This window comes from Peromyscus californicus, unplaced genomic scaffold (assembly GCF_007827085.1).
Source record: "Peromyscus californicus insignis strain IS unplaced genomic scaffold, ASM782708v3 Scaffold_22__1_contigs__length_63687245, whole genome shotgun sequence".
NCBI classification, from domain to species: Eukaryota; Metazoa; Chordata; class Mammalia; order Rodentia; family Cricetidae; genus Peromyscus; species Peromyscus californicus.
The window spans coordinates 39,873,058-39,898,652 of record NW_026294525.1 but is presented as its reverse complement, the minus strand read 5'-3'; the positions used below and the strand labels follow the sequence as shown (position 1 = coordinate 39,898,652).

Below are 25,595 nucleotides of genomic sequence, written 5' to 3'. Positions count from 1 at the left end.
ACATCTTCAGGCAGGACAGATTTTAGGTCGCTGATTTTGTGGCTAGATTGATGTCCGTGCTTCTCTTTCGGTAGCCTGCAAAGCATCTTTCAGCAACAAAGAGACTAGAGTGCTATGGAATAGTATTTTAAGATGTGTAACATTTGTTTATGCTACAGAAAATTTGTTTAATGATGCCAAGATGTGTTACATTCTTTTATGTTGCATTTGTTTAATTCTGTGAAGCTGTGATACTTTGCCTGTCTAAAATACCTAATTGGTCTAATAAAGAGCTGAATGACCAATATCAAGGCAGAATAAAGGATAGGCAGGGCTGGCAGGCAGAGAGGAGAAATAGAAGAAATCTGGGAGGCAAGACCAAGGAACGAGAAAAACAACCATACATAGAATAAGAAGAAATGAAAAGAGTGTCCTTTGGATATCTGCCTAAGAGTGGTATAGGTGGGTCTTGAGGAAAACTGATTCCCAATTTTCTGAGGAAATACCATTTTGATTTCCAAAGTGCCTTGTAGTTTGTTGTTGTTTTTTTTTTTAACTCTTTGGGGGAGGGGGGCTGCCACTCAGTTCCCAAATAAATACATGGACACTTATTCTTACTTATGAATGCCCTGCCTTAGCTTGACTTGTTTCTAGCCAGCTTTTCTAATTTAAATTATCCTGATTCTCTTTACAATTTGCCTCTTGGCTTTTTACTTTTCTTTATTCCATATTTCTTTCTTTCCTTCTTACTCTGTGGCTGGCTGTGTGGCTGAGTGGCTGAGGAGCTGGCCCCTGGCATCCTCCTTGCCTTCTCGTTTTCTTGCTTCTTGCTCTTCTTCTTTTTTCAAGCCTATATTTTTCGTCCTATTTATTCCCTCTGCTGGATGGCCCTGCCTATTTCTCTCCCCAGCCTAGCTATTGGCTGTTTAGCTCTTTATTGAACCAATCAGGTATTTTAGACAGACAAAGTAATACAGCTTTACAGAGTTAAACAAGTGCAACATAAAAGAATGCAACACATCTTTGCATCATTAAACTAATATTCCACAACAGTGGCTGTACAAGTCTGTACTCTCATCAGCAATGGAAGATGATTCCTCTTGCTCCACAACCTTACCAGCATGAGCTCTCACTTACATTTTTTATCTTAACCATTTCCAACAGGTGTAAGATGGAATCTCAAAGTAGTTTTGATATACAATTCCCTGATGGATAAGGATGTTGAACATTTCTTTAAGTGCTTCTCAGCCCTTTGAGATTCCTCTATGGAGAATTCTGTTCAGATCTGTACCCCATTTTTTAATTTGGTTATTTGGTTTGTGCATGTCTAGTTTTTTGAGTTCTTTATATATTATGGATATTAATCTTCTATCAGATGTGGAGTTGGTGAAAATCTTTTCCCACTCTGTAGACTGCTGTTTTGTCCTATTGATGGTGTTCTTTGACTTACAGAAGCTTATCAGTTTCATGAGGTCCCATTTATTAATTGTTGATCTGCATTATCTGTGTTCTGTTTAGGAAGTTGTCTCCCATGCCAATGTATTCATTGAGGCTATTCCTCATTTTCTCTTCTATCAGGTTCAATGTATCTGGATTTTATGTTGAGGTCTTTGAGCCATTGGACTCAAGTTTTGTGCAGGGATATATATGAATTCATTTGCATTCTTCTACATGCAGACATCCAATTTGCCCAACACTAATTTTTGAGTGTATTTCTGGCTTCTTTATAAAAAAATTGGATGTCAGAAAGTACTGGATTTATATCTGGGTCTTCAATTTAATTCCATTGATCGATGTGTCTGTTATTATGCCAATACCATGCAGTTTTTATTAATAATAGTTCTGTAGTACAACTTGAAATCAGGGATGGTGATGGTTCCAGCAGTTCTTTGATTGTTCAGGATTGTTTTAATTATCCTGAGTTTTGTTTGTTTGTTTTTCATATGAAGTTGAAAATTGCCAAGTTCTGTAAAGAATTATGTTGGAATTTTGATAGAGATTGCCTTGAATCTACAAATTGCTTTCGGTAGAATGGACATTTTCACTCTGATTACTACCGATCCATGAATGTGGGAGATCTTCTGATATCTTCTTCAATTTCTTTCTTCAACAACTTGAAGTTTTTATCATACAAGTCTTTTGCTTGCTTGGATAGAATTACCCCAAGATATTTTATATTATTTGAGGCTATTGTGAGAGGTGTCATTTCCTTGAATTTTTTCTTAGTCCATTTGTCATTTGTATATAGGAGGGCTATTGATTTTGTTGTTGTTGTTAATTTTGTATTCTGCCACTTCTCTGAAAGTGTTTGTCAGCTCAGCTCTGAGTTGCCTGGTAGAATTATTTTAGGTCACTTACGTATCCTATCTTATCATCTTGAAATAACAGTAGTTTGACTCCTAACTTTACAATTTGTATCCCCTTGTTCTCCTTCAATTGCCTTATTTCTCCAACTAGAACTTCAAGTACTATATTGACTAGATATGGAGAGAGTGGACAACCTTCTCTTATTCCTGATATTAGTGGAATTGCTTTGAGTTTCTCTCCATTTAATTTGATGTTGATTATAGCTAACCATAAATTGTCTTCATTATGTTTAGGTATGTCCTTTGTATCCATAATCTTGCCAGAATTTTTATCATGAAGGGACATTGAATTTTGTCAAAGTTCTTTTCTGCCTCTAATGAGATGATCATGAAATTTTTTCTTTCAGTTTTTTTTAATATGCTGGATAACATTTACTGATTTTCATGTATTAAACCATACCTGCGTTTCTGGGATGGGGCCTATTTGATCATGATGGATGATCTTTTTGATGTGTTCTTGGATTGGGTTTACAAGTATTTCATTGAGTAATTTTGCATCTGTTAAACCAAATGATTTTTAAAGAGAGGATGAGCAAGGAATTTCCCACATTTGACCAAACAGAAGGTGGACCTGTGCCTCTTGTCCTTAATTAAAGTGACTTGCGAAAGCAAATAAAGAAGAGGTGAAGCTTCATCTTCTCAGATGGAGAAAAACTGGCAGATGCCATGTAGGTTTGGCAAGAACACATTCAGCCTTTCAAATCCTCAGGACGGAGAAATGAGGAACATTGGAAATGACCACAGAAGGACACAGAGTTTATCTGCCTTCATTTGACTTGAAGATCCTATCATGTGACTCACAAATCCTTTTGAAACTTCCAGTTGATAATTTTAGCCTTCAGAATCATAAGAGAAAAAGGAAAGTCAATGGGATGATTAGTTCTTTAATATTTCTTCACTTGAGCATTACTGTTCACTACATTTAAAGTTGCTTTGTGTTCTACTGGTGCCATGGAAAATCTTTCTGCCTTCATTATTGTAAATGATGTTACTGTGTTACTTTCTTTAATCACAGAATGCAGGCCATTCCATAGATTTAGCTTATGAATACCGATTATTTAGACACTGTGTAATGCAAACCGTTTCACATTTCAGACGTCATTCCAGGGCAATTAAAAACTTTCCTTTCTTTGACTGTGACTCACGAATAGCTTGATCTCCGATTTCAGGCTTCTTTCCTCACACACATCTGACATTGTCCAACATTCTATTACAAACTTGCCTGCGTCAGTCCGCTCTCAGGCTAATGCAGGCTGAGGTTTCTGTTCCTCCTGGCATCGTTCCTCCACTGCTGCCCTCTCTATGAGGATCTGCAGTGTCCTGCACTGAGAGGCCCCATGGAGATCATAATTCAGCAAGCTGCTTTCTATTCTGCAGCGTTTTACATGTGACCTTCATTCTGAATTTCTGGTTGCTATTCAAATGTAATTTATGCCTTTTCATTTCCTTATAAAAGCACAAATACCCTTCTTAGGAAAAATAAAATATCTGCTCACCAATTTTAGATACAAATTTATTTTTCTTTTAGATACATTAAATTGAGATTTCTGGTTGCTAATATTGTAAGAAAATTACAATGTCACCCTGCTCTTTGCTTTTTGATGTTGGATGTTTGGTGTTACCAACAGTGTGCTCTGTTCTATCTCATTTATTGTTGCTAGATCTAGCATCCTTGTGAGCGCACTCATCAATAGGGAAATATACCTATTAACCACAATGCACAGCAAATACATAATAAATTTTTCTGCGGGAGTAGGCTGCATTTTAGTGCTACCAAAATAAGTAAGGCAAGAACTTTGTCTGCAAAGAGCTCAGTCTAATAAGAGAATGAAGCAGTAAACTAAGAATTATACCTTAAACCAAGGAAAACAGTGCAAGTGTGGGGCATTGAACACCAAAAGGTAGTTTTAAAAGAACAGAAAAGAAATTAAAGGAAATAATTGAGTTGAGTCTTTACATGTAAAACTTGATAATGTAAGAGGTTGGTTAAAAACGAAGCATTCAAGTAGATGAAACAACTCTGGAGGGAGGGGGAATCATAAATGTGAACTCAATAAGATTTGACCAAATGGTAATCATATGATAACTTCAAAAAAGAAACTGAAGAAAAACTCAGAAATTGTAATAGTTAGAGTGAGATGCCCCATAGTCTCAGTCACTTGAATATTTGGTCCCACATTGAGTGAACTATTTTCAGCTTTGGAAGAAGCTTGTCAATGAAAGCAGACTTGGAGAGTTTACAGACTCAAGCCATTTCTGGTTCACTATCTCTGTTTCAAATTCACAGTGCAAGATGTGAGCTCTCATCTTCCTACTCCTATCACTTTGCCTTTGCTGGGCCTTCATGGACTCTACTCTTCTGCAACCATAAGCCAAATAAACTCTTTCTTCTATAAGTTGCCTTGGTCATAGTGTTTTATCACAGCAATAGAAAAGTAACTAATACGTGTACTAACATTTCCTATTGATCATATGGTGGAGTTTGGATTTAGTCCAGATTTAGTTATTAAAATGCATTAAAGTATTTCAGGCAATGACAAGAAATGATCTAATTGGTCTTTTAAAAACTACAGCAGCTATAACATCAGGGTAGGTGTTACTATAGACATAGTACAATATCAGTTGAACCTTAGAAATGGAAGCCAGACTGTAGGACATCAGGCAAATAAGACATATAATGAAGGATGAACCCAAACTATTACATAAAGAGCTGCTTAGAAAAATGAAGAACTGAATTAAATCAAATTAGAGTTCGGTGTGGCTGTAGAGATGGATCAGTGGGTCTGATCTCCAGCACCCACACAAAAGTCTAGATATGTTTGAGTCTCACTTGAACTTCAGCCTTTACAGAACAATGAGCAGATCAAAAGAGTTCTCTGGTGATTCTAGCTAATGTGTTTAGATTCAATGAAAGACTCTACCTCAAAAATTAATGTAAAAGGTGACAGCAGCAGACATCCACTGTTAACTTCTAGCATCCGCATGGACATGGACATGCACACCTTCATACTTGTGCTTGTGCATGTGCTATGGCACCCCCACCACACCCATGAGATACATGACAAATTTAAAACTAGATTAGATAATCTTGATATATTTTCATTTAGTTTTTTATTAAGAATTTTTTTTCATTCATTTTATACATCAAAGATCCTCCTCTTTCTTCCTCCCACTCCCCCCCCAGCTTCCCCCTCCCAACCTACCCCCCACTCTCCCCCACAAGAAGGCAAGGGTCTCCCAAGAGGAGACACATCCAGTAGAGGCAAGTCCAAGCCCTTCCCCCTGCCTCAAGGCTGCATGGGGTTTCCCATTATAAGTAGTGGGCTCCAAAAAGCCTGCTCATGCACCAGGGATGGATTCTGATCCTACTGCCAGGGGATTCCCCAAGCAGATCAAGGTACACAACTATCTTGCCATGCAGAGGGCCTACTCCAGTCCCATGCAGGCTCCACAGCCATTGATCCAAATTTCTATCACAGAGCTTTTCTCCAATGACTGATGGAAGCAGATGCAGAGATCCACAACCAAACACCAGTCAGAGCTCCAGGAATCCAGTCAAAAAGAGAGAAGAGGGATTTTATGAGCAAGTGCGTCAGGATCGTGATGGGGAAACCTGCAGAGATGACTAAATCTTGATATCTTATTTGTCACTGAAGGAAGAAAAAAGGAATGAGGGAGGAGAAGTCAGTAATACAGGAGAGTAGAAGTAAATATTTTAAAACAGGTGAAGTGGTGATAATAGAGTTCCTATAAGGAATAAAGAGAAGGAAACTTCTTACTAAGAAAGACTAGGAAAGGCTGGGCATAACTAGGGACAATGATTTAGATGTCAAGGAGAAGATTAACAGAATTCATCCCTGATGCCACTGTTTTCTCTACATCAGTATCAACTGTTGAGAAGAGAAAGGCTAAGGTGGGGATGACATCTTTAAAGAGAATTCTAGACAGCTGCAGAGGAAAAGCAAACCACAGAAGGCTTGCAGGGCACAGCAAGAGTCCAGCTGGACTTCCAAATCGTAAGTGTGCAGCAACAAGCATGATGTGTTAATTAGCACAATAAAAGAGGTAAGACCAAAAGGACCTCCAAATATGCTTCTGAAATAACTCATATCTGTTCCATGCTGACAGTCCAGGGAGCTGTAGCAGGTTAGTGGTCAATGGTTCTCTGCAGGCTCATGTGGAGATTTATATAGTTCCACAATCTTTATGTGACAGCTGAAATTGCTCTGGTCATCACCGCTCCGGCAGGCAGAAAGGGGGAGGCCTGGCAAGGCTGTACCAGATCAAGCCGGGAACTGGCATGATCTCTGTTGCTGATGTTTCCAGAGTTAGAACTTGATTTTAGCCTAGCCCTTACCACAGGGTGTGTAGAGTTCTGAGATGGCAGTGACATCACATTCAAATCCTGTTGCTAAGCCTGAAGAAACACAGGGAGTTTTTGCACAAGTTACACATAAGCGTGGGAAAGACGCCAGGGCATTGAAATCTCGATACAAGTTCAGCCTTCGAGAAAATAAATTCACAACCTGTTCCACTGAGCCAAGGATAAAGGATGAGCAGGGCAAGTACTCCAGTTTTGCAGAAAATACATATTGTGAAGGACTTTCACTTGAAGGAATGCCTCTGAAGATTGCAGTACATATTTATAAATCAATCTTTTTCATATTCCTAAATGTGGATTAGCTTTAACATCTAAGCACATGAAAAGCTCTTGCGTTCTATGAATATTTATGTAAATGTAAAAACAAAGGCATACTTTCTTAATTCGTATTAAGTCATTTCCATGTATTGGCACTTGGGCATTTTTAGTTCGCTTTACAAACTGACTTTAAGCATATCTTTATTCATATCTCTTCTCTCTCTCTCTCTCTCTCTCTCTCTCTCTCTCTCTCTGGTCGAGAGTGTTTACTATCCTCTGAGTGTATGCTTAAGCAGTATTTCATCAATGCAAATTAAAGATGCATTTTTCAGTCATCACTGCCACATGACTTTGAGAATATGAACTGCTGTGTAAATGTGAAATGTTCCCATCCTCATGGAAATCTCATTTCACCTCAGAGCCAAGTCTTTGAGCCAATAGTTTTGACCATTCATAATTCATTTGAAGTTAGAATTTTCCATTTTCAATTTTATAATGAACTTTAGTATTATTGAATGCTGTCACAATGGATAGATTATCAGCCTTCCTTGACCTCATAATATGTGTCCAATCTTATTGTAAATACTTCACCTTAATCTTGAAGCCTCTTCAGAATGAACACACTTGTTCTGTCTTTAAAAACTCGGTGAGTTGAAAAGCTCCACTTGTCTTTTCTCTCTACATACGCTTTTATTTAGCCAGAGTTATTTTCTATCTTGTACGCCTCCAACAGTGTCAGCCTGACTACCTGAAAGTCAATGCATGCGAGATTTGCATTGGGGAAAAAACACGTGTTTTGTCAACTTTACATCCCACACAGAAACCGTGGGATCTAAGTTTAGAATAGAATTTCAAACTAATATAAGTGGTATTTTGTGCTGGGAACAAATTAGAGTTGTGAAAGACACTGGGGATATAAATCCATGCTGTTATAGCATGGTCCGAAAGTAGAATAGATGGTTGGGCATGTGACATACAAATCAAAGGCTCTGTATTATGATTTTGGAATTGAATTTAAAAGCTCTCTGTCGAAAGGCAAATAGCCTTTAGAATACAAATCAAGTTTGTACGCCAGAAGCTCCCTGTTCCAGGTTCCGAGTTGCTGCAAACTACGGTTATTTGTGATGGTGCTCTGTTCACGAATCAGGACAGTATAGAAATGCTCCCAAACACCACTGTCCATGCAGGTGATACAGCTTGCCTTTGTCAACCCTTAGGATGCTCCTGAGGACCTTGATCTTGAGAAAGGGATTAGAGAGAGTGACAGAAAAGGTCAAGAGCTCATTGAAATGACAAACAGGAGTATGGCAATGCCAAATTCCAAGGATCTCAAAATTAAGGTAGAGGTTGCTGGATCTCTGTACCTAAAGTGCTCAGCACCCTAATCTGCGGGGACAATCAATTTTGACAGTTCTCTGTTTCACTGGAACTGTGAAAATCAGTGGTTGCTTCAGCTGGCTCAAATTAGAAGGATCTATAATTTTGTTTTTGCTTTAGAAGTGTTGTGGACTACAGGCACGTTTGATTTAGTCACTGATTACATTTACATTTCACTGGATTAATCCAGCAGCATCCCACAATTTTTTTTCTTTTCAAGCAGAAAGCTTATAAGCAAAGGAATGGAAAAGAAAAAGAAAGCATGATTATCAAGAATAAAATCACAAAGCACCTATCTGTGCACACATTGTCAGTTATTTAAACATGGTAGATTTGTCTAGGACAGGTACTTTTATGATTTGAACTATCGCGGAGAAAGCAGGAGGTGACTTTGCATTTCAGAAGTGAGAACTAAGGTTTAGACAGAAGTAGTAACTTCCTCTAGTTCCAGGGATTACTGAGGAGCCCAAGGTAGGGCATCAACCAACCGCTTTTAACCTCCTGTGATTCTTTCCCCAGCAATGCAGTCTCTCAGGATCTGAGAAGACTCCCATTTGGCATAATTTGAGTCTTCTATCTATTCTATATCCTAAGGACATGTGGACGATGTGAAACCAGAAACAAGAAATATATACAGAACTGTCTTTATTTTTTTTTTTACCTTTGTATCATTCTATGTATTTGCTGCATCCATTCCCACTTTATAAAGATGTTTGCCAAGACAAGCTTTGGGCTTGGTTAGTGCTAGCCCCAGGTTGACACAGATAAAACAAGATTATGAAAGCAAACATTTGTCATTTCTCAACATTTGAACGGATAATTATAAAGGTGGACTTATTGTTCAACTTATATGGGATTTAATTCTTCTGATCAATCTTCAAGCAGTAGAATGGCCCATTGTTTGGCCAAAGCCAAAATTTTATGGCCAGACAGACTTAGTGCAGTGACTGACAGATTGTAGAAGCCTGCTAGATGGGGGGCGGGGGCGGGGGAGGATCACAGCTGCCTAGGGTGGAGATTGGGACCACCAGAATATGATGGTTAGGAACTAATCCAGCAAAACGGTTTGAGTCCCATCAATGTCAGTATGAGTACAAATGTACAGCGGAATTGCCTAGACTCATCCCCAGACACATATATGTGCATATGTGGAGGGTCTTGACCCACCAACATAATTATCCACCAAACAAGATAAAAGCTTCTTCCGAAAGCAACTAAAACCAGATCAATTCAACTGATTCATCTCCACATGATAGCCAAAGCTCTTTATCTGGTATAGAAAATGCTTGAATTTTTTTCATACTTCTAAACCTAAAATTAAGTGATAAATTATTTAGACGGTCTCTGGTAATTTAATATATAATTATGAAAGGAAAATGATATCTTTAATATGAAGAATGAGATGTCAGACACAGTGGTGTACACCTGTAAATCCCAGCCCTGAGTAGAGGCAGGAGGATCAATTCAAGGTCAGCCTCAGTTAAATGGTCAGTTGAAGGCCATCCCACCAAAAATAATGTAAAATAATAGACCTAGAAGTAACACGTTCCTATGATTGTCACTCACAGGTCCTGAGCATCAGACATAGGTAGCAATAGAGAAGGGATTAATTTGTTTTTTCTGTTTTCTTTTAAAGTGACCATCCTGAAAGCAGTCACTTCTCAGTGAAATCTCATCCTCTTTTCTGGTTCTGTCATCTTTCCTGGCACTCGGTGCCTTGGAAGATACCTTTCCTCTGATGGCCTAGCAAGCAGGACAAGAGTCTCTCTCATTGCTCAGAAAATACTTCCAATGTCTCCCTTTCTCCTCATTATCTTTTCTAAAAATGTCTCCTCCCTTCTCTATTTATGTACTTGCTTTTTCTTATCCATGTGCCTTTTGTCCCGCAAAACCCTATCCTTTGTTGACATGGCAGAACCCAGATGACCTTCTTCTCCAGCCTTGCTTCCATAGTGTATTCATGAAGTACTGTCCAGAGTCATTCTGGTGACTGAGGCTACAGGAAGCAGTGTGTTTCTCTAAACACATAACAAGTGTGCTCTCCAGTGGAAGAGATATCTTGATAGAGGTAGACATTATGGATTTATGGAGAAACTTGGTGCTAGGGAAATTCCCTGGAATCCACAAGGATTACCCCAGATTAAACTATTAGCAATAGTGGAGAGGGTGCCTGAACTAGCCTACCCCGGTAATGAGATTGGTGAATAACCTAATTGTCATCACAGAGCCTTCATCCAGTAACTGATGAAAGCAGATTCAAAGATCCACAGCCAAGCACCAAGCTGAGCTCCAAGAGTCCAGTTGAAGAGAGGGAAGAGGGATTATGTGAGCAAGGTGGGTCCAAGTTCATGGTGGGAAAATCCTCAGAGACAACTGAACCAAGCTTGTAGGAACTCAGGAACTTTAGACGCTGACAGCTGTGGAATCTACGTGGGTCCAGACTAGGCCCTCTGCATACAGGAGACAGTTGTGGAGCTAGGTCTGTTTGAGGGGCCCCTGGCATGGGATCAGAATCTATCCCTGGTGCATTAGCTGGCTTTCTGGATCCCATTACTTATGGTGGGATGTCTTGCTCACCCTTGATGCAGGCGGGGAGAGCTTGGTCCTGCCTCAACTGAATGTACTAGGCTTTGCTGACTCCCCACAGGTGTGGTGGTATTGTGTTCCCCAATATATTGTGCACCCTAATAAACTTATCTGGGGCCAGAGAACAGAACAGCCACTAGACAGACATGGAGGCCAGAAAATGGTGGCACACACACTTAGTACTCTGGAGGCAGAGATCCATCTGGATCTCTGTGAGTTCAAGGCCACACTGGAAACAGCCAGGCATGGTGACTCACGCCTTTAATCCCAGGAAGTGATGGCAGAAAGCAGAAAGGCATTTAAGGCGTGAGTACCAGGAACTAGAGCTGGTTAAGCTTTCAGGCTTTCGAGAAGCAGTTCAGCTGAGATCTATTTGGACGAGGACTCAGAGGCTTCCAGTCTGAGGAAACAGGATCAGCTGAGGAACTGGCGAGGTGAGGAAGGTGTGACTTGTTCTGCTTCTCTGATCTTCCAGCATTCACCCCAATAACTGGCCTTGGGTTTGTTCTTATTAATAAGACCATTTAAGATTCGTACTGAAAACGAGAGGCCTTACTTATTTTGAGGAGGGGATGGAGGGATGAGAGGGAGATCTGTGGTTGGTGTGTAAAGTGAATTTTAAAAATTTCTTTTTGCAAAAGTGTGCTCTCCTGTTGTTCACCTCATCCCAAAGTCAAGCACCAGAGACCAGGTGACTTACAAAACAGATGCTCTGGAATGTGATAAGTCAGAGATCAGGGAGCCAAGAGATGAGGTGTCTGGTGAGAACCCACTTTCTAGTCTATGGCGGCCCATTCTCTTGGTGCCTTCACATTGTGGAATGGATAGGGCCATTTTCTGGGGTCTTTTTATTAAGGCCCTGGCACCATTTTAAAAAGTTTTTTTCTTTCTGTGCCCTCACCCCACTTCCAAAATTAAACCTTTGCTTTGGATACTAATATTTCAACAAGAGAATTTTGTATATGTAAGGATAGTCAGACTGTGTATAAGTGGAATATAGTTTTCACTCAATGAGTTTTCAGCTTACTTATTCAAAAGTCAATAAGATGTCTTCAATCAAAATAAATGTCAACCACATGCCTCTCTATTACTTAATCTTTCACCACGGTTTACCCTATAACTCTACCCAAGAGAGATGGGTTCACTGGTCCAGAACTGTGAGCTGTTTGGAAACACACACACACACACACACACATACACACACATGCACACACACACAGTGTTTGAGTACAGTACTGCATGCCAGGAACTGGATAAGCACTTTTCACCTATCATTTTTAATTCTGGATCTTCTCATCTTTCACTAAACTTCATTAAAACAAGATTTTGTCAATCTGTTCATGTAGTCGTATTACACCAGGCCCATGACATGAGTTATAACAGTAATAATGTAAATATTTAAATAGATATGGAAATGACCTTGGATTTTAAAAACTTCAAATGACTTATTTCCCCCCAGTATTTGTCTGAACTTTTAAAGACTAGGACAGTGTTGAATGATTTTCTGTTTGCAAAAATAGACTTTCCGACTTAAGTTAGACTTTTCTGTTGAGTATACAGTCCTTGAGAAATTAGATTCAGGAGCTGGAACAATGGCTCAGTGGTTAAGAACACTTGTTGCTTTTCCAGAGGTCCCAGGTTCCAGTTCTAGAACCCACATTGCCGCTCACAACCAGCTGTAACTCCAGTTTCATGGGCTCTGACACCCTCTTCTGGCCTCCAAAGTAACCAGGATATCACATGATACACAGGCATACATGGAAGCAACATGTCCATACATATAAAATAAAAATAAAATGAAATCAGATGAAGTTTCAATGATTTAAAACTAAATGAAAATGTTTCCTTATCAGGTTAAAAGGACTTGTCCAGGTAAAGTAATTCCACACCTAGCCATGTCAGATGAGGCCATATGTTTCAGTTCTCCTACAAAATAGGAGAAAATTGTTCTCAATAAAGACAAAACATTATTTAAAGTCAGAATTTATCAAGATGGAAAATGAGTTGGCCTTGAGTGGGTGAATAATTGTTCTTTCCCGAGTGATCAGTTGTTACTTCAAAAGGACAACTGGCAGTTAAAAGGCTATGCTGCACTTTCTACAATCATCATCATGAGCCTGTGGATTTGGAATACTGCACAGATCCTCACTAAAGAGCATGGGGCTTTCTGAAGACAGTTCACTGGAAGTCTATTTTCTGGGATTAAGGTATTCTTCCAAAACAGATGAGCTCTCAGGAGACAAAGGAACCAGAAATGTCCATTGGTGGATCAATGGGTAAAGAAAACTTGATATAGACAGACAGTGAGAAAATATTCATTTTTTTAACAACAACAACAGAAGGCAAACATGTTATTTACAACAACTGTGTAAACCTAAAGGACATCATGTTAAGTAGTAACATGGGTCAGATTGTGAAGACAAGGTACACTTTCACTTACGTGTGTACTCAGTAACTTCAACTATGTAGAAACAGAGCAAAACAGTGGCTACAGACTCAGGGAAGTGAAAAGATATGGTAAGTGGACATAAAGGAGTATTCATGTATGATGAATAGAATCATATATGAAAATTTAGATGTAGAAGGTATAGCATGAGCACTATAAACAATGATGTTTTATTGTATTTTAGCAATGTGCTTTCTATAAGATGACAGGTATGTTGACCACACCATTTAATATATATATATATGTGTGTGTGTGTGTGTGTGTGTGTGTGTGTGTGTGTGTGTGTATGTGTGTGTGTGTGTGTTTACACTTTTAATAAATCTACTTAAGAAACACAAAAAAATGCAAGAAAACTAAATAGACTCTTAGAAACATTGCGCCTCAGCCTAATGTGAAACTTAATACAGAAACTGTACTGAAAGATTGTCAAGAACTTTTTCTCTCCCATACTTGACCTAAAGATACAGAGGAAAAATTAACTCAGTTTCTCCCATACTCATAATACAAATTACTTCTGTGATATCAAAATTGGTGCGGCTTGTCCCATCAACAAGCAAGCAACTAATTTACTTTACAGCACAGAGAATCTCCATGACCTCTAACTCTACTCAGTTCTATTCTACCTATGTGGGTGTGGTAACAAATCCCATAGTTTGAGGTCTGGTAATAAATCCCATAGTTTGAGGTGTGGTAACATATCCCATAGTTTGAGGTGTCTGTTCTACCAGATTCCCCCACTTTTGATGCTGTTCTCAACGGTGAACTCTAGAACATCTGCCCATCTAGCTACTAATTGGGCTTTTCATGACCTTCTCCTTAGCCTTCATTAATTATCTATGTTAATTTTAAGCTTCGGGTGACATACTCACTGATTTCTAACAAAAACACATTTTAAAGGATACAAATAAGCAGCCAGATGAAGAAGGGAAGAGGATAAGGTCTGAAAGGGTCCCAAGCAAAGAAGCTTCCGTTTCCTTGGAGTTGGAGTGCACTATATTTCAAACATGTGGGCTCATTAATTTTCTATATACTTTCATTTATTTAACTGTATATGAACTCTCTGAGCCCCATTCACTGGGTGTTGTGGCGTCTTCATTGCATGGGCATGACTAGAGACAGCTGGATCTGAAATGGGTATGTCTAACACTAACAGCCTGAGTAGGAAAGTCCAGAGAAGCCTTCAGTCATTATTCCTGCTTTTGAGAGAAAGGACACAAAGTCAGACTAAGAGATAAGTTAAGAAAGACAGCAACTCGGCTTTCTGAGATCTGCCTCTAAAGCTCCGGATACCCAACATTGTAATAAAAACATCTCACATTTACTGCTCTGAAGCTGTGTCAAGAGCAAAGGACAAAAAAGCAAATACATTTTTAAATGATACGTTTACTCTCTTAGTCATTTAGGAACCAACAAGATCTATGGAAGTGTTGAGCAAGGAACTGTGATGAAAGCCAAAATATTTGTGTCATAAAGTTACATGTGTATGTCCACAGCTCTAATAATACTGATACAAAATAAATTCTCTCCAGGGGAAGATAATACACTAAGCTGGGAATTACTTTGCCAACAGTTTGCAAATAAAGGTTGAAGGCACAATTCAACACATCAGGCGGAAAAAGGCATAAGACAACATGAACCAACAGAAGCAGTGAATTGAGAAAAGAAACAAAAGCCATGAATTGAAAGTATTAGATGTTGAATTTACTATTATCCAGGAGATAAAAGAAACAAAGACAGACTTAAAATACAAAATTCAGGTGCATACTGTATATAAAACTCATATGAAATTCACTGACTATAAAGACATACACAAAAACTAACTGATGAAGTTACACTTTCTGTGTCAGCCAAGTAAATCAGGAGTGCCTATATTAGTATTAGACAAATAAATCTAGAGTAGAAAACATTTCTCAGTTCTGTTACAAATTAAAATCTACCAGAACATCAAAATATTAAATTCATATGTAGCTGTCTTAGTTAGGGTTTCAATTGCTGTGGAGAGACACCATGCCACAGCAACTTTTAAAAAGGAAAACATTTGATTATGGTAGATTACAGTTTCAGATGTTTAATCCATATCATTATGGTAGGAAGCATGGTGGCATACAGGCAGGCATGATGATGGAGAAGGAGCTGAGAGATCTACACCTTGATCCACAGGCAATAAGAAGTGAACTGTCTACCACACTGAGTGTAGCTTGAGCCAAGGAGATCTCAAAGCCCATCCCCACAGTGACACACTTCCTCCAATAAGACCACACCTACTCCAACAAAGCAACACTTCCTAATAGTGCTACTCCCTTTGGGGGCCATTGCTGTGGGATGTTCTGTATGTCAAATGTGTTGCTCTGATTGGTTAATAAATAAAACACTGATTGGCCAGTAGCCAGGCAGGAAGTATAGGCGGGACTAACAGAGAGGAGAATTGAGAGAACAGGAAGGGTGAGGCAGAGAGACATGCCAGCTGTCACCATGACAAGGAAGATGTAAGGAACCAGTAAGCCACGAGCCATGTGGCAAAGTATAGATTAATAGAAATGGGTTAATTTAAGATATAAGAACAGTTAACAAGAAGCCTGAGCCATTAAGCCAAACAGTGTAAATAATGTAAGCGTCTGTGTGCTTATTTTATAAGTGGGCTGTCAGACTGCCGGGGCTTGGCAGAATCTGGAGAGAAAACTCTTTAGCTACAGGCCATTTTGTTTCAAACCACCATAGTACCTAAGAGAGATCAAGAAATATATATTTAAGCAATCCAGGCACCATAGTTGTAAAATATAGTGCAATTGAGCTGCAGAAAACAATCCCATTAGAGACAAAGCACATAGTATTATGAGTTGGGACACATGCTGAACACGAGGGTTGACATTAAAATACTTAGGGGAGCTAAAATTATACAGAATATGTTTTCTGGTTACAGTAAAATTAGTAAGCAATCGAAGGGGGGAAGCTAGACTATTTCTCACATATTACAAAGTTAAGAAATATAAATAACTACATTAAGAAATTTCAATGAAAGAAGTAAATGATCTTAAGCTGAAGAAAAATAGTATGTCAATAAGTAGAAATTTAACACATGGAGGGGTACTTGGAATGAATGTGAGCTAATCCAGGTGCTGTGGGATGGTCTGTATGTCAAATTGCTCTGATTGGTCAATAAATAAAACACTGATTGGCCAGTGGCTAGGCAGGAAGTATAGGCAGGACTAACAGAGAGGAGAAAAGAAAGAACAGAAAGGTGGAAGGAGTCTGCCAGCCGCTGCCATGACAAGCAGCATGTGAAGCCACGTGGCGAGGTATAGATTTATAGAAATGGATTAAGCTGTAAGAACAGTTAGCAAGAAGCCTGTCACGGCCATACAGTTTGTAAGCAATATAAGTCTCTGTGTTTACTTGGTTGGGTCTGAGCGGCTGTGGGGCTGGCCAGTGACAGAGATTTGTCCTGACTGTGGACAAAGCAGAAAAACTCTAGCTACAACCAGGAAAATTTTAAACATGAAAATGGATAAAAGTAAAGTGAATAGCTTCGTTCTTTCAAAAGAATAACAAGATGAATAATCCCTTAATTAAACTGGTAAACAATGCTTTAAATGAGGAAAAGAGAGGAAAAGGTTGAAGAGGGGGAGGAGGGCAGAGACAGAGTGGAGGGGGCACAGAGTGAGAGAGCAGGAGTGAGCAAGAGAGAGAACACACAGCAGGGTTAGAGGTAAGGAAACACACAATTGCCTTTCCTGTGGTCATCAGTACACTGAAAACATCAGTTAAGACCTCACAGCTCTGTTCCTCTCCCAAGACCTGTATCAGCTGCAGCAAACCAACACAGATGGAAAGGGGTGACTTGTTTCATAGGCAGGATATGCTAGACAGAACTCTTCAATTAAATCACAACCATAGAATGCCTTTCCTCCCTCCCTCCCTCCCTCCCTTCCCTTCCTATTTCCTTTCTTCCTCCCTCCCTCCTCTCCTCCCTGTCACCTCTTTCTCTCCCTCTCTCAGTCTTATACTTCTTTTCCTTCTTTTCTGTTTTTTGAGATGCTCTCAGGTTTGCCTTGAACTGTAGCCCAAACAGACCTTGAACATGTGATATTTTAACCTCAGCCTCCTACATAGCCAGGATAACAGACCCCTATGTCCCCTACATTGGCCCTATTCATTCCTGTGATTTCTGACAGGGTCACTTGCTGTTGGTTTTAAGCATACTGTCCCCCAATCTTGGCATGTGTCATCTTAAAATCCTTCCTTAACTGTATCCACAATGAAACTGTCTTCAAAACAGATCACCCTCAGGCACTGGAGATTTGGAATAGGCGACATCATTTTAGGAAGTATAGTTCAACCCAGAACAATGGCAACATATTTAAAAGTATATATGAAAAAAACAAACATTAAGAGGAGCACAAATTGGCTGGGCAGTAGTGGCCCATGCCTTTAACCCCAACACTCAGGAGGCAGAGGCAGGCCGATCTCTGTGAGTTCAAGGCCAGCTTGGTCTACAGAGTGAGATCCAGGAAAGGCTCCAAAGCTACACAGAGAAACCCTGTCTCAAAAAACAAACAAACAAATAAATAAATAAATAAAAATAAAAGAGAAGAAGAGCACAAATTTCAAAAATATTTATAGTTTAGAGATAAAGTTAAATCCAAATTATTCTTTTACTTAAAAAGTTTATTATTAACATAATTTACCATGTTAACCAAGTAAAGGAGAAACAACACATAATGATCTCAAAATATATAAGAATATTTGACACAATAAAGAACTTTATATGTATATGAAACTGTGCTGTACATATTAATATTGTTCTAAATGGATGCATATAACTCTTCCTTGAAACTTTTCTCAAATAATTCTTCTAATACAGTATTGAAATAGAAATCATGAAAAGGCAAATTTCAATAAACAGTTATTTGTACATATATAAATGTGAGCTCTTACTGAATGTCAATCCTTCTCAAACTCTTATCATGTCTATTTTTTTGAAACGGCTCGACTTTTCGAAAATAGGTTTCCTGTACATCTCCGTAGAACATGAAAAATCCCATCAAACAACCACTTGAAAACTTTTTCCTAAACTGCTGCTTTGATGGCTTTACAAGAATATAACTCAGTCTATTTCCAGACTCTCTTGAAAACGGTCTATACATTCTTTGACTTCTTGTCTTCTCTGTTTTGCTTTTTTGTTTTTTGTTTTTTTTTTTTAATCAGACTCTGCCACAAAATATCACTGCAAAAACTGAGTTCTATCTTATGAATGATCTGTACACAACAATGATGGAAACAGAACAGAGAAAGGGAGACTCAAACGCTGTATGGAGTGCTAAAGACTGCTACAAAGAGAGCAGCAGCAGAGATAAAACTCGGGGCACCTGGCACAATAGGAAAAATAGAAATCAAATGTTTTTAAATGCCAGAAGACCACAGCTCTCCATTCTAAGCTTGCATCATCTGTGAAGCAAATTTCTCTGAAGCTCATTTTGAAAATTTTAGAATGGAAGTTAATAGACCAAATGTCAGGTCCAAAATTTTGGAATAATCTTTACAATACTAAGTCTTTTCATTCATCTCTTCCTTGTTATTTTTTTGTAACTATAGGAGCTTTTCTGACTTAGTGTTTTCATCCTACCACCTTTGGTTGTTAGAGCAGGAGATCGACCTGTCAAAACCATCAATATATTCCCATGTTCAGGACTCCTGCCTTTCATGTTAACATAAAAATGTAGAGTTTTTATGTCTTAGTGTTTTGTTCATTCTGTGAGTATAAATACAAAAGAAAATGCATTAAGAACAGCAGTTACAACTCTCTTAGCTTAAATAAATAAATAAATGAATGAATAAATAAATAAATAGAAAATGCAAACACTGCCAAATTTGAAAAGAGGGTTACTTTTAATCACCACCTTTTCCTGTAACACATCATTTTGTCACTTGCATTCCCCAATGTAAAAGGAAACACACATATATGTAAACACACACACACACACACACACACACACACACACACACACACACACACACACACACAGATGCCTTTTCACTGCAATTCTTTAAAAGTATTTTAATTTTTGAATGTTTTGTTGTTGTTTCTAGAATGAGGACATAAGGAAATTGGCTACATAAGCCTAACATCTAGTTGGGTTTCAAGAAGGAAAGCTTAAATTTTACAAGCAGACCTGGTAATTCACTCAGTTGGGAGACTGCCATGAGCTGTGGACCACTTCTTTGGCAAAATAGATGATTGACATTGGGACCACAACTAGATCCCAGGAAGAACTCATCATCTCAAGCATCAGATGGGCAGAAAAATTAAAATTCTCTACTCTCCCTCCGTAAATACCCCCTTTCTTCAACCATAGTTACTGAATCCCTGCTCCATGACTGAGCAAAACCTGGGATGGATTGGTGGTTAAGCTACAGTTTCAAAGAGCTTTCATCTAGGAATGGATGTCCCCATGAACCCTGATGAAACAGAGCAAGGGTCTCAGAGTCTTTGCATTGCACTGCCATTGCTCCTGGAAGGCAGGGAGTCTGTTTCTACTGATGCTACAAAACCACTCCTTTAGAGACAGCTAAAAATACAAACTTGGCCTTTTTGCTGTTCTCCTGTGAAGGCTCTGGTAGATCTAAGTCCTATTATCAGCTGACTGTATGAAAAGATGAGTTTGAGAGACTATGGCCCTCCCTCTTCTCTAGAAACAAAGGAACAAAATATTAAGCTGGATCTATATATTTCCATACACCTTAATTTGCCAAGCCTCACACCAACTGGAATCCAAACCCCTTTCCTGTCTCTGGTGTCATGCATCAAAAGACCATGGATATCTTTTCAATCTCTTTTTATCAGGAGTCTCATTTCTGCTGTCAAATGTGTTCTTACATAGATGTTTTGGATATTCTTTTGGCTTGAAATTCTTTTCTCCAGATGTTGACACACAGCTACCTTTTCCTCACCCTTCAGTCCACTTTGATCTCTTCAGCTACTCTGTTGACCTCTCTTGCTGCCTCCCCTCAGTCTCCCATTCTATTTAATCTACCATAGCATCCTGGTTTAGCACTTGTTTACATCTTAATATCTGCAAGTGTTTTGTTTTTGAGTGAAGGCCTTACAATCCTACAAACAATGCACCTTTTCAGTGTGTGTGTGTGTGTGTGTGTGTGTGTGTGTGTGTGTGTGTGTGTGTGAAAAAGTATAACCTGGTATCAAAGGGGTTCTTAAAATTTCATTTGCTAATGACACCGTGATTCATTTAAAGAGATTTCAGAAGTATTGTTGGTAAAATGAACAGTAGACTTTCCATGGATAACAGCGGAGGGCAGAAGCAGGAGAGGTACACTAATGACATTATGGAGGTAATTTGTATGTAAAGACTCTGGATAAAGGAGTCATTCAGTTCAATATAATATGTTCTATAAATGGGAAGGTTAGAGTTCAAGAGTAAGAAATATCTGAGAAAGAGTAACATCTAAAAGCTCCAATCTAAGTAGGATATAGCTAGTAGCTAGATTCTAAAAAAAAATCTGGAAGGGCACTCAAAAACTTTATTTTGAATAAAGTCTAAAGATTTGAAATCAAGGAGAAAAAGTATTAAAATGACTTTAAAGGAGTGAAATGCAGAGCACTGTCATCATTTTTGAGTTATGATTAAATCAGATGGTTTATTTGGAAAGCTGTTGAAGAAACTTAAGAAGAAAATGATAGGTTTTATGTAACAATGTTTCAGGAGGTTGGGAGGCTTGACTAGTGGAGATGGGTGACTATGGACAGGCTTTGAGGCCTCTAACCTAGCCCTGCCTCTGGTCCAGTTTTGCTTGCTCTTGATCTCCTCAGATGTAACACACTGTGCCACAAGATCTCCTAACCATGGATTGGGCTTCTTCCGCTGCCATATACCCCCTGCTATAATGGAGTGACATTCTCTAAAACTGCAAGCAAACTATGTAATAAAATGTCAGTTACAACCAGACTCCTATGCCACAGGACACGCTTCTTCTTTCTAAAACTATTTCAGTACTCATTTTCCAAGCCCTTTCTATTGCCATGATTCTTAACTTCTAGTGACCATTAATTTGCAATCTACTTCTATGTGATAAAAACTTTAGCATCTGGATATGAGTAAAACCATATATTTGTCTTTCTGGACCTTGGGTACTTTATATGACAATACTTTCCTACTCTATCCATATGATAAAATTTCAGTCATTTTCTGGTTAAACAGTATTCCATTGATCTTGCTCCTACTTTCTTTATTCATTATACATTAATGTAGACCATAGTTGAGTCCACTTTTCTTGTTATGATATTAATATACAATATACATGGGGGATAAATACTGCTTTGATATAGTAATTTCATTTCAAAATAGAATGTTTCAGTAAGAATAGCTCTGTAACAATGCCAAGTGCTAGGGGGAAAATTTAAACATTAAATCAAGTTTCCAAAAAATTGACCATAACATTTAGTGAAGTTTCTGATTATAATCGTGAAGAAGTTTCTTTGGGACTCTGAAAGTGACTATGAGTCTCAGAATGAATTTTAAAAAATGAGTGAAAAAACAGGCCCGCACAGACCGTTCTTTAAAGATTTTTGCCAGAGGTTTTAAAGAACAACCGATTAGAGCAGAATGAGGGAAAGACTTAGTGAGTTTCACATAGAAAGTTAAATATTGAAGTTAAATGTGGCTTGGAAACAACAATGAAAAAAATAAAAAAAGATAAAATAAAAAGAGAGATAAGAGAGTGAGAGAGCAAGACCATTGAGGAAATGGGAAAAGGACTTTATAGATATGAGACCATAAATTTTAAAAGCAGACTATATATATACATATGTATGTATATATACATATATATAATATGTTTATACATATAAATATGTTTATAATAAAGAATATGCATAGACCAGCCTATAGGAGAGACAAACAAGAAGCAGAACACAGGAAGAATGACAGATGGTATTAAGGGTGCAGTTTTTTCAAAGCACTTGTCTAAGTAACTATAAAGTTCTTTCTTTAAAATGTCAAATTGCTTAAATATAGAAAAATAGAAAGTGGTAGTTATATGTCAAGGTTTGGGGCTTTGAGTCAAGGAGTAGAATTCATGCTTCAATACAGGTAGCAATTCAATCTCCAGCTTACACAACCAAATAGATTTGAGTTTAGGTTGGCCATCAAGTGACAAGGGAAGGTGTTGGTGGCCTACCCATTTCTCTGTGGGAGACCCACTCCCACTTTTTCCCCAGGGTACTCTTGAGAAAAGAGAAGTGAGAAATATTTAGATAGGATAGAGGAGAGAGAAATAGATAGAAACACAGGATTGCCTCAGGAGGGCCTGGATTAATATCCACTGCACCCTCTTGTTTCTTCTAAAGGGTCATTTATAAGAATGCCAAGGAGTGGAGCAAAAACCCTCCCCCTAGCACAGCCAAGTGCTGACCCTTTCCAATCACCCGGTAACCACACATGTGGTCAAGCAATGCTCTAATGCAGCCCTGCTGAGTAAAGCAAGCTCAGACCTCACTAAAAATACCTTTGTGGGCCTCCACAGAAGGTGCAGGGGGAATTAAATGAGTTAGAATTTTGATCGTAGAACCTAGCGTAAACGGGGAGCATGATAGGACACTTGCAGATGTCCAGAGAGAGTTTATTATCCTGTTGTATTTCTCTTGCCTCTGCTTCTTTCTTTTTAACTTATTGCAGGAAGATTTGATCTCCAACACTCAGAATTTGCTCCTTGGGAAAGTACTCATAATTGCTTTCTTGCCAAGTACCAATGATTATATTCAGCCCTCATCATCCTTGATCCTCTGAGGCATCTGACACTGGAGGTCACTCTTTCCAGGATATTCACCCCCCCCATCTCCATCTCTGTTTCTGTCCCCTTGTCTGTCTGTCTCTGTCTGTCTATCTCTCTGTGTGTCTCTCCCTGTGTCTCTTGTCTGTCTGTCTGTCTGTCTTTCTCTCTGTCTCTCCCTGTGTCTCTTGTCTCTCTGTCTGTCTCTGTCTTTCTCTCTGTCTATCTCTCTCTGTCTCTCTATCTTTGTCTCTATCTCTTTCTGTTTCTCTCTGTGTGTCTGTCTGTCTGTCTCTCTCTCATCTGTCCCTGTCTCTGTCTGTGTCTTTCTTTCTTTCCCCAGTTTTCACATCGCCACAGGTTTAATGATCCTCCATTTCCAGCTACTCCTGAGCCTCACCTTCTTCCCTATCTATTCTTTTGGAAAGCTGATTTTGGACATATCCAGAGTTAATTCACTGAGCTTTACTTTTTTAGTTCCCTTATAGATCTCATCCATCCTGAAGGCCTTAAACACCAGGCCCTTTCTAATGAGTTCAAAATATGGCTCCAACCCATTCTGTTTCTACTCTTCAATACTTAACATCTCTAAACTGAAGTTTCTAAAACCTCTCAAATTTAGGTTATGAAGCTGAGAGATAAATCATAACACTTAATATGTTTGAAACAAATGCATTATTTTCTGGTTGCTTAAAATGATATGTGATCCATATAAGTGTATGTGCATACATACATATCTTAAATGAAGTAGTACCACTTGGGCTGACAGTGCTCCTGCCAAAAGCCATAGGCTAACAAAATTAACTCAGTAGCAGGCAGGAGAAATCTCCATTCAAGTTGTGGGTCAGGGAAATCCAAGTTACTCCCCAGCAATAAAGACTATAGTTGCTGCCCTGGGTTGCCTCCAGAGTTTGAAGGCACCAGGTACTCCAGCCACAGGACCCAGAAGTTTCAAGCTGGATCTGCCTGAAAGCCTAATTCCATGAGGTCTAGATTTCACATTATCAGAAGTTGCTATGCAAGTTGCCAAGAGAGAAAATCCAGCAGTAGTTCTACCCAGCTATGGTGCCTACAAACCTCAACAACAACCAGCATGGTTAGATCTCCTCAAAGGTTCACTCATATCTTGGTGGTAACCAACAGCTGTCTAATTGAGGCCTGCTCAACAGGTGGGAAACCATGCCTGGTGGTGGAAACCTAAGCAGCTACCCAGGCTTATGAGGTCATGGGTTTTAGAGGAAAACCTATAGCACCGATTCTCAACCTTCCTAATACTGTGACCCTTTAATAAAGTTCCTCATGCTGTCGTGACCACAAGATTATCTTGTTGTTACTTCACAATTATAATTATCTTAGTGTTATGAATCATAATGTAAATATCTGATGTGCAGGATATCTGATATGGGGACCCTGCAATTGGGTCGTGACCCACAGGTTGAGAACTACTGACCTGTAGCTACTATTTAACTAACAAAATTCCTGTCAACATCTAAATACTTATCCTTTCATCCGGAAATAAGTAGAACTCTTATCACTCATCAAAGAGGCTCCACATTGCAGCAGATGGAAAGTACTGCATAAAACCATAACTGTTCAAAATTCTGAGAATGACAGAACCTGACGTGCCCTGACCTAACGAATACAAATACAAAACAGCTCCTGCACTTACGGTCCAGGGAACATCTTAGAAGTCACGTGTTTTCTAACAGCTCTGCCTTTATATGTTACTTGCTCTTTTTCCTTTGCAGCTCTTGATATTCTTTCTTTGTTTTGTTCATCAATTTTGATATATGGGTAGTGTAAAATTTTTCTCTTCTGCCTGGGTCTATTTAGTATTCCTGCATGCTTCTTGTGCCCTGTTAGATGCTTTCTTTAGGTTAGAGACCTTTACTTCTATTATTTTGTTGAAAATATTTTCTGTGCCTTTGACCTGGATTTCATCTCCTTCCTCTATTCCATGATTCATAAATTTGATATTTTCATAGTGTTACAGTTTTCCTGGACACTTTATGCCTGAATTTATCTGGATTTAACATTTCCTCTGACTGAAGAATCCATGTCTTCTACCTTGTTTTCAATGCCAGAAACTCTCTTCCATATCTCCTGCTTGGTTGGTGAGGCTTACCTCTGAGGTTTTTGTTTGTCTTCGTAAGGTTTTCACTTCCAATTTTGTCTCTGTGTTTTCTGTAGTAATTATATTTCGTTTTTAAATTCTACTTTTATGTCTAATTATTTTCACTATTTCATTAAAATTTGTGTGTGTGTGTGTGTGTGTGTGTGTTTCAGTTTCATGGACTTTATTACACGATTACCTTCTTTTAAGTCCTTGAACATATTCACAATTGCTATTTTGAAGTCCTTGTCTGTGCTTAGCTATATTGTATTTCTTTGGGTCTACTGTAGTATGGTTACTTGGTTT

General features: G+C 38.7%; 1 protein-coding gene across 1 annotated transcript in view; it reads left to right on the top strand.

Annotated features, from left to right (window-relative positions):
• Positions 1-6,725: 6,725 nt before the first annotated feature.
• LOC128118758 (protein phosphatase 1 regulatory subunit 14B-like) overlaps positions 6,726-25,595 on the top strand; it is a 69,739-nt gene continuing 50,869 nt past the window's right edge. The window contains exon 1 of the mRNA XM_052751582.1: positions 6,726-6,980. Coding sequence (XP_052607542.1) covers positions 6,726-6,980 — 255 coding nt within the window. The remainder of the gene's footprint in view (positions 6,981-25,595) is intronic.